This window comes from Rhea americana, unplaced genomic scaffold (genome assembly GCF_003343005.1).
Source record: "Rhea americana isolate MKP2758 unplaced genomic scaffold, rheAme1 scaffold_17, whole genome shotgun sequence".
NCBI classification, from domain to species: domain Eukaryota; kingdom Metazoa; phylum Chordata; class Aves; order Rheiformes; family Rheidae; genus Rhea; species Rhea americana.
In genome coordinates, this window is record NW_028185816.1 from 5017678 (window position 1) to 5028382 (window position 10705).

The 10705-nt window shown below is 38.6% G+C and overlaps 1 protein-coding gene across 2 annotated transcripts in view; it reads right to left on the bottom strand.

The window, feature by feature from the left end:
* The window catches only part of LUZP2 (leucine zipper protein 2), a 182012-nt gene extending 171313 nt beyond the window's left edge, over positions 1 to 10699 (bottom strand). The window contains exon 1 of one of the 2 annotated variants that reach the window (XM_085300808.1): positions 10477 to 10699. In XM_085300808.1, coding sequence (XP_085156934.1) covers positions 10477 to 10538 — 62 coding nt within the window. In that variant the 5' untranslated portion in view covers positions 10539 to 10699. Of the gene's footprint in view, positions 1 to 9244; positions 9357 to 10476 lie in introns of those variants that run through there. The other variant, XM_085300807.1, reaches the window with a different exon arrangement.
* Between the last annotated feature and the right edge of the window lie 6 nt (positions 10700 to 10705).

Consider the following 10705-nt stretch of genomic DNA (forward strand, 5'->3'; position numbering starts at 1 on the left):
TTTTTCTATTCTCTACATGACAAACACACCTGGATGAAGCTAGGCTCCAGAAAAAAGGTAAACAGGATCTTCAAGATAGTACCAGTACTCCAACGTATTCATTCATCACTTGAGGTCCTTTTTAAACCACCAACTTCTAACAGGTTCCAAAAAAATAGTTATAAATACAGACAATATCCTTTCTAGTGCATCCCCCTCTTCCATTCCCTCCCCCCCCCAAATATTGTGTCTCAGCCTTTTTGGCTCAGAAAGGCACCGGAAATTTCTTGCTTCTGAATTTGTTTAGTGAAACTTCCTGACAGCTATTCCCTGCAAGTCAGGTGGCTGAGGGATTGTTTCAGCATGTTTTTCTTACCCCTCTAGTTTTTACAGTAATTCAATTGCTGAAATAAGCACATCTACCTATTACTTCCGATGGATCCTTGCAAATATTCATAACAGCAAAAATTTAGGTCTTTCTCTGAAAATTCTTCTACAGGAATAGCTCAAGCAGCTACTTCAAGGGCCATTTCATTCCATAGAATTTGGAAAGATTTAGGGCAGATGACATTATTTCATATTTTTTCCTCAATAGTCTTGGTAGTGACGGCTCTTGTAAATAGARCATGGTTCCATGTATTTAATCCAATATGACAAAAACTGCATGTTCCTGTAATAACTACATGTTACTGGAAAAGGCTTTCCATTATGTATCATTACCAAATATGACATAATTAAGTTTAAGAACCTAAGAAAAAATACAATGTCCCTCCAGCACAGCAGGAGGGCGAGAGTATTTAATCCTGCCTGCATTATCAACTTCTTCACATCACTGACTTGATGCAAACAGGGTGTTTCACATTACATTTTATAAGCCAGTGCTGTGGGATTTATCTCTGACAAAAGGATCCTACATTTCTTAAACGCTTTTAGTTCTTATATATGATTCCTGCATTTCTATTTCAGAAACTATTTACATTTTCATAGTCAGTCTAGGTCCTTATTAAACAGGTAATACCACCATTTTATCACATTAAAATAGTTAGAATCAAGTTCATGTAAAAAATGAATATTAAAATCTGCTTTAAAGAAATATTAATAAATTCTTCAAATACATTCAGAAAAACTCATATTTCTTCTTGCTTCCAGGATCTAATAACACTCTTCCTTTTAGCTGAAAGAGCTTCAGCTGAGTAGAAATTAGGGAAGAAACTAGAGTGTTTGAAAGGRGGACAAAGAGAAAAGTATGAGCTAAAGAAAAATATTAAATTAAATGTCTGCTTTCATAAGCTTTTCTGAGCCAAATACAGCATATCTGTGTATACTGAACAGCAGATAGATGTTTTCCAAGCAAATAACATAGCAACTGCAGAGAAGTCTCTATTCACCTTCTACGCACTCAAGAGAAGGTGGGTTTTTTGGTACATCATTCATCTATGAATGAAGAGATTTCAGAGAAAACAGTATTCGAGACTGATTTTTCAGTGAATTAAATGACAAAGGCTGTGCTGATTGTAAAGTTAGAGACACTTAATAAAAAAATATAAAGAAAGAGGTGTCAGAGCAGGCTCTAAACATTCTGCTTGCTATCTGGGCACCATGGTTACAGTTTTGTTTCACCAGCCCTACCATTTGCATTAAGCCAAATAACCTTGTTCCACAACTTGGAGTAAAACAAAGCAAGCAGTAAGGCTGTTTTTTCCAAAAGTGTTCAGGCTGGATTTCTCACAATCAGAACATTTAGTAGCTGCCATAAACACAGCAGCTAAACAGAGGTCTAATTTCAAGACACGCAGCTCTCTCTCACGTTCAGATTTTCACAAGGGCAGCATGGCCAACAGGCTGTTTGTCCCCTTTAGAAATTCAAAAGGCATCAAATCAAACACATTCGGTGCACTTAAAGAAAACTCATTGCAGATTATAGGTACTGAGCCTTTCTGAAATGGCTGGTCCCTTGGCAAACTTTTATATGCAGAATTTCCTTGTTATACATGGACTGAAAAAAAAACCCAAAACCAAAATCCACCCCTTGCCTATTTCAGAGGAGAGCGTGCCAGGAACTCGTGTGCATCTTCCACAGAGTCAATGGGCAGATCTTCACCAAAGCCAGTGGACTGGCTCAGCCAGTCAGTAATACATAGCAAGAATCCAATGGTTATGTTGGTTATTTTGCCACCAAAAATAAGAGAAATCATCACAAAACCAATCAATTTCAGCAAAGCTGCTCAAAGGTGCAGGCTGTTTTTAAACCTGGTTGTTTGACTTGCACCCTGGCCAAGTTCCACCCTCACCCGAAAATATTTCGTTATAAAAATACGTGGAGTGAAGCACTAGCAAAATTCATTTCATTTCTCCGTTCTCAAGAGAGACGTTCTCTCTTTGCACATTGAGCACACATTTCATTATGCTGCATCAGGAGGAACAAGCTACCTCAACAGCCAATCTAATGCCACACAGAGCACGTCTGCTTTTCAGAGTCTTGTCAATTCAATTTTTCACACATYTCTTCCTTTTCTCATCTACATTTCAGTAAAATCTCACTTTTTCCCCTCTTGCTTGCTGCCACAGGCTGGTCTGCAACAAAAACGACAGCAAAATCATTCAAATACAATGAGAATGGGGAAAAAAAAAGTATCACCAGAAGACAAACCTAAGGTGCCCACAGTGTGTTGCYGTGGCTAACGGCACTCTAGGTCCTCTGGTTCACCAATCAGCTCTGCGACACAGTCAGGTCACCTGCTTCTGTCATCACTCACATCAGCTGAAACGCAGCAACAAGTATTGTGAATCCAACTACCACATTACTCAGCACATACCACTTACTGCTAAGGAAGCAACCACATTTTGTTTACCACCAATAGCACTAGATAATGTCCTCCCAACTCCCACTTCCACCACCAAACCAAGTTCTATAAAAAGCCACAATGGCTACTGAAACAATGATAAAGTGTTACAATACACTCAGGTTATGGAGACTGTACCCCTACATAAACTCTGTCTAACTTTTAATTGATGCTCTCTAGGTGAGAAGATATTACTATCAAAGCCAACTATCACACACCATTTGATAAAATTGTGGTGGCCTGGAAGACCACCATATGAAGAAGGTAAGAGAAAGATTTGCTGCAGCTGGATCTGCCAGCAAAAGGAAAGACACCAGCTCTGCAACCAGGTGGGATGCTGAAAACACACACTCTATTCTCCAAATGCTCTGATTTGTCTGGCAGTGTGTTAATCACTGTTTTAATCTGCCTCCACTTTTCTGTTCTGTCTCAACCCTACACCACACAGTTACAAACGTAAATTGACACAAAGTGATTGTTCGTAGGTTACAACAGTAAGAGTAGGTAAATGGCTAGAAGCATTAACTTGAGTAAAATACACCAACTAGTAGCATACCAGCATAATCTTCCTAAGACAGAGTGGAGACGACATGACAGAAATATGACATTTTACTGCACTATGCATAGAAGCTATCAGTCAATACTGACAAGTAAAGTATTGAGAAACTCCATGTTTGTTTCTTCATTAATTCATTTCTTTCTTAACAATATATATCGATTTCTCTTATGATTCGCAAAAATATTGTCTGTTTCAACAAATCCAGGAGCAGATTTCAGAGGAAACACTAAAAAAATTACTAAAATAATCTGCAGTAAAAGATTAATAAACATGGGAGCGGTATGTAATACAGGTTAGGGGGAAGATGGATAAGCAATAGCACAAAGGAAGAAAAAAAATTGAAGTAGCACGCATAAGAACTGGTATTTGATGTAACATTGGATTTGTTTAGCATTTCAAAAGGCATTTGTCACACTGGTGTGTTTGAGGTAGCAAATATATGCCTGAAACCTTAGAACAAGGTTAAGATTGAGAGGTGGTATGAAATATCCTGACAAACACACTACTTGCCTTTCATACAGAGAATATCTACAGTACTGACCCTTATAGGACAGCTGGCACACTTGTTGTGCAAGACTAGGCAATAAGACGACACTATTCTTGACAAGTCGTGTAAACGAGATTTRTGTTTCTGTAGTAATGTTTATGATGCATCATTCTATCTGGGAAGCGGTTTCTGCTAAATATATAGAAATGATATCAAACCCACAATCTCATAGAAAGAGGAATTACAAATTTCATTTAAGATAGCCTTGCACTCCTTGTAATAAATTAATAAMTGAGAAAGAAACAGGAAAGTGTCAGCATTAGATATCATCTAGAAATTCTTTGATCACAAACAATATATGAAAAAGCCAACTGTAATTCCATTTTAATTCTCCTGGGCAGAAATGCATTATACCTAGCATAATAAGCAGAAGTCCAACTGCTTTGCTACATTTTTAAGAGTAAATTCTARAGAACTTCAAGATTTGAGATTACACTGAAAAATTTAACTGTAAATTGGATCCAATCAAAATTTAAGTCTTTCTTGAAGGTTAAAAATGTTTTTTAGCAGTGTCCTTTCTTCCTCTCCTCCACTTTTAATTTTTATCTCTCCTTTCAAATTCCAGAAACCAGAAACATAAGTGACAAAATGTCACATAACAATCTAACTTGTAATATTTCTGACCAAACTGAGAAAGACTTACTGTATTTCTAATTTAGGTTGTTGGGCTTGAGGAGCACTTTGCTACCTTACCTTCCTTTCTGGTATAAAGTGTTTAAAGCATTCCATTTCCATGGTTGTCATTCTTAACTAGAAATTAGCCTCATCATTGGGGGGTGGGGGGAAGGGAGAGGAACACTGAAATTTTAAAATTTTGTAAATTTTTGTTCCCTAAGTTCAAGACAAGAAGGTAAAGTAAATGTGTGGCTTCTCCAATGCAAAAGRAGGACTGCAAACATGGAGAAATAAATTTATTTCATAATATAGCTAGCATTTAACATATGTTCACTCTCTCTCTCTCTATATATATATATACACACATACACACACACATATACATATGTATACATACACACACATATACACTGTATATATATATATACACACACACACAAAAAGTATTTTTACTATATAATCATATATATAAAACACACACACACACAATTAAAAAAAAAAATACACTATAGTGTAGAGATTCCCAAACTAGCTTTACGCAATCTCATTCTCGTGTTTAAAACAGTCCACCTACAGGAGGTTCTGGTTTGCATTTTTAAAAGCAAACAATCAAAAAAGCTACCCAAATTAGCTCACTTCGAACACCCTGAGAACTCTCCACACTGCACCACAGTCTGCAGATCAGACGTGGCTGAGGACCTGGAGATGGTACGGCTGGCAGCGGCCCTCATGCAAGGAGAAGGGGCTCAGTTTTGCCATTGCCAGGCCCGTAGTGCAGCGCCCACGCCGGAGGCTGGGGGCCTCGTGGTGGGAGAAGCAGCAAACGTCGTCTCTACTGCCCGCACCTGCCTTCTTTATGCCACCGGAGCTCAAAACTTCCAGCAAAAGGAACTGACTGTACCTCAAACAGAAGTCCTTACAAACCATTACCCAAACATGCATAATTTTCCAGCCGGATAGAAATCAGAACACTTTTTCAACACAGAAAACTCAAACGGCAAAAGTAAGTGTGAAAGGAATTCTAAATAGGAGATATAAACGACAGAGTTAATGCCCCCGTATTTCTGGAGGAATTCAGAAAGAACAATATTAAGACAGTCCGCTGTTCGGCGGTCCTGCRACAAAAGCCCACGGTCTTTCCCGCTAAGGGCGTACTTGTCTGCAAACCGCGGCTGCAGAATTCATTGCTAGACACAGGTGAAAGGACGGAGACCGCTGTATCGGCCCGAGATCTCAGAAGGGGGAATCGCCTTTAGCTACCTGCTGGAGCACGCGGCAACAGGGTGGCCGCAGCTGAGGATGTCAGCGCACAGCAAGTCTTGTTCGTCCGCCTCAAGATCTAGGAAGGGACCAGGGTTCCTCTGCGTTCCTAGTCAGCCTTTCAACATCTAATTACAGCCCAAAGTGTTTCTAAAATGCAAAAGAGCTTAAGAACTAGAAACAAGAATTTTCAAACTTTCTTTTTAAACTCAGTATAATAACATCAATAATATTCACGTTTACTTTCCTCAGGTCGCAGATTTTGGAGTACTTCAAACAGCTTTATCTGAGAGGACTGAAAAATTATTAGTATTTTCATATCTCTTAGAAGATAATAACTAAAGCTAACAAATGCTAAGATGACTATTAATTGAACTTGAAAACATTCCCAAGGGAAAAAGCTATCATTTGAATCAGCTTCTCATGTTTTATAAGGTAAATGGAGTTCAGGATACTTCTATCACTACCAAATACAGACGCACAGATCAAAACCTATACCCACACTAGATAGCGCCCATCTACCAGAAATGCACACATCACTTTTATTCTGCTATGAAACACAGTGCTAGCATTTCTTATGATACCACTGAATTACATATCACTTTGTAACAGCAACTTAATATGCTTGCCAGGAACTGTACTATTAGGGAAAAAAAAATACTACTGGCCATTTGACTGCCATTAAATAATGTAAGTTCTGTCCTTTACAGCCCTGTTATTTGTACATCCATTTAATGAGTTGCTGTAGTAGTAATATTATTATTGTTATTAAACTGCATCTTGTTGAGTTTATGGGCCTAATCTCAACTGTAAAAAATATTTTTCAATCAAATTGTTCAAAGTATTAAGGCTCTGTCAGGTTGTATGTGCGGACAGGGAAGAGTCCATTATCACAGAAAAAGAAAAGCTTCAGTTCATATCAAGCTTCTTACAAGGAGTCCGGCCTTAGACAAAAAAATTCATTAGCAATCAAAAACTTAAGTGCTCGGTCCTTCAACAGCAATGTTCAAGTAATATTTGGAAAGAGATGCTTTTAGTTAAACATAGACAAGCTTCATTGGACAAGGTAATTTGGTTTGCAGAGCGCAGCTACTGAGCTAAATGAATAACTTCATGCAGGTGCACTCCTCTAGAAATATGCATTTTCCAGCCACAACGCTTAGGAGTCCAAGGTCACACCTGGAGCCGGCTGCGGAATCGGGCCCTGTGCTTGTACGTGACACGCACTTACGGAGCTCTCCGGACAGCGGAACTCGCTTCTGGAGAAGTTCCTCACTATAATACAACGGGAGGAAGGGAAAAAAGTAAGTTTCAGAACACTACACACACAGTCATTATATCTATCAGAGCTGCCAAAAAAACAGAAGTCCAAGGGAATATAAAAATGGAGATGAAAACACTCACACGAACTTCAGCATAGTTAATTCGTACCAAGGTTATTTCACCTTCAAAGATTTGCTCATCTTGATTTTTTTTCTTTTAAAAGAGACTGATTTTAGAGCAGTAAATTTTACTCATTTCATTGAAACACATTTAACTAATTGAATGAGCAGCTCAGGCTTTTCATTCCAAATTATATTTCCAGATAGTTTTAGTACCAATGAAGTAAAAACTAGTGCTCAAAGAAGCACCAAAACCAAGTTTAAATAATTTTTTAAAAGATGGTTCATTTCAAAAATATTAGCTTTGTGCAATTTTGTGAGCATTTGRTTCATGCATATGGGTTCAGACCACGCTGAGATGTTAGCTACGTGCAACCCTGAAAATCAAAAGTTAATAATGAGCATTGAATCTTAAGAGTGATGGCTACTTGTTTTCCCCCCTTTTTAACAAGGCTGTAAAATAAGGAGAAAAGTCAACATGCCATATGAACACACTGTTCAACTCACCAGTTCATATTTTTTTTTTTTTTTTTTTTTTTTTTACAATTAGGCTTGAAAAAGACTCGCTGAGGTCTTCTGAAACTATAATCATAGTGAGATGCAAAGAAGGGGGCAAGAAGGGAGGAGAAAAAGCAGCTGTCCACCTCAGTCATTGCTCATTGATTTCAGCACCAAAAAAAAAAAATGCATTAAATGGAGAGGACTTCACTTCTGTAACAATGTAACAAGAACGGTGCCTTGAAAGGAAAAACAACAACAAAAACCCAATCTTGACGGAAAACTTACTGCCCCTTGAGGTGGCTGCCGCTTTGCTTAGCTAAGCAAGTTCATGTAGCAGGATAACAGACCCCACTTTTTGCCAACACAACTCTCCTGCAAACCTGCAGGTTTTTTGGGCTCCAGCTGATGCATTAACCATATGTTTACATGAAATACTGACTGCCACAGACAGAACTGCCTTCTGCTGAAGGAGATTAAAGCATTATCCCTTTCTGTTAGAGGGCGYATTGATAGCACTGTATCATTTTTTTAATTTCTATCATATGCTTTTGAAAARTGTTCTAGATAGCCAGTTAAAATCAAGTAACTTTTGAAAACAACTGCTGAGGAGAATAGTCACATCATATCAGGACTTTTATGTATCATTAACTCTACAGTAGAGTTTCAGTTTTCTTTTTAACAGGATGACCAATCYGATATCAAAAGCAAAACTTCACTTTACCAGACATGCTGAACTTTGGCAGAATTTTAACTGAAATTTCAACTGAAATTTTTTGCTCAATTTGATCTTTTTCATCTTTCAGTTACCTCAGAACTTAAATCATCATGCACCGRAAAAAAATATACACCCTTATAAGAATATACACACTCCTTAGAGTCATACTGTTCATTACTAGTATTCGCATGCCACCTTCATCTTATTCATACTCCGTCCAATTTTTTTTGGAAGTGGAAGGAAATTGTGAAGTCTTTTTTAAAATCATTAAGAATGAGCTACAGTTCATATTTATATATATATATATAGAGAGAGAGAGTATGAGAATACTTTCTCAGGAGATAGACACCTGCTTTTAGAGTTTTGTATCAGATCTCTTGCCCTGGTTTAGTACCCTGAAAATTAGAGCAGTATGTCAAAAAAAAATGAAACACGAAAACTTCAGTAATTCTCCATATTTCTTYTCACCACATTTTGATTTGTAGAAGTCCATTCAAGACGCAAACTTGCAACTGCAAAGGCTGGCTTGACATTTCCTCCCCTCTTGTATAATTTAGGAAAGAACATAGCACTTGTAAATGAATGTAAAATTATTAGACTGAATTGACAGGAAGTTTCACACTTCACTGCTAGCAAATGTTTCCTTAGACGACTTATTAAATCAAAAAGGATAATTACTGAATCGCAATATGTTACAATTTTCCCAAGTTTTACATTTCAAAGAACACTGGAGTGATTYATACCGACTGGCACTACAGAGTCTCTAAATCAAAAATTTTACAAAGAAACAAACTTCAAGGAAAACAACAACGTAGAGGAGTGAAGTAATTGAAGTGCTCTGACCTGCCACTCCTGACTTCTCCCTGCAGCCTGCCCTTTTCCTGCTCACAGATGTTTACAGTTATCATTTTCCCACGTTTGTGAATGTAGAAAGAGGTGCTCCTGCCATGCCTTACTTTCTTTTTTTTAAAAAAAAAAAAAAAACTCAGTGAACAATTTAGGCTTAAAACATGAAGTGTCTCTGCAAAGAAGRAAAAAGGTTTCCAGTGGGGGTTCTACAGCAAGGTACTAAGAATAATGAATGAACAAGTTCCTCTGAAAAATTCATGTGTCCCCTGATAATACGCTTTAGGAACTTCAGAGTTTATAGGGTACCTATTGCTAGCATAGAAATGAAATATCACAGTTAAAATTGGGTTGGATTTGCTGATTAACAACTGGAAGTTAAAAGCCTGAACTGGCAACAGGGTAATCAGAACACATCTCTACCCTCACATCCCTACCCTGTACTCAGTATTAACTTTCTATCTGTGAACAACAAGAAAACGCRATACAGTGTTTCAGCTTTATCTCTGCCGAACATGCTATGTGTACAGCATAGAGAATATACAACCTCCGAGGAAAAGTGTGCAATACACATTATCAGGACGCTGCAGTCGGACCAGGTTTTCTTTTTCAGCTGCAACAGATTTTATTCATATTTTCCTGGTGATTTATTATATATGCACAAACAACAATGCTTCTGGATTGCAGTAACTTTTAAACATGTTTTCTGGCATTCAAATACCACTGCAATCTCTCACCTGTATTTCACAGTAGGAAAGGTAAGCCCTAGATATATATTCGGTTATAAAAGCCTAAACTGAAATGAGTTTTTTTTTTTTTGGGGGGGGTGCTGCACGAGGGAAAATGTTAGTGCCTTCTCACTGTCAGCTCTTCAGCCTTTTTCCACTGGAGCAGAATCTGCTATTGCTACTGCATATACAAAGCTTATACTTGCAAGCTGTCTTGATTCATGACAGGAGCTCTAAGTCAACATACTRACATACAGAGGAGCAGCTCTTAAATCATAAAACAGCCTAGAAGGACCATGCAAAAGACTTGATCTCTCAGTTTGGTGGGGGGGGGGGGGTGCAGAGATCATGATCAGCTCTAGAAAAGAAACCCCCTCTCTAAACTTACTAGCACAGAAGAAGCTGAAATCGGTATTATTTCTCTTGAGAATACTGGACCTAGAAGAAGAATAAACAGCATACAAAGCACCGCAACTCTCYGCAAAACAGCTCTGTACTCACCTAGAGCCAAAGACCAGCGCAGGGAGAAGAGGCAGCAAGTAATAAGCCGCGATGAATTTCATACTGTGGCTCAGGCGCTGCGTTTCTGCTCCTCGCTGTGCTCTCCGCGCCGGCTCTGCCTCCCCCTCGCCGCCTCTCCCCCAGCGCTTTCCGACCGCCCCAGCCTCGCCTGGGAGGCGGCCGGCTCGCGTAGCGCGAGCAGACGGACCGGCAGACGGCCGACGGACCG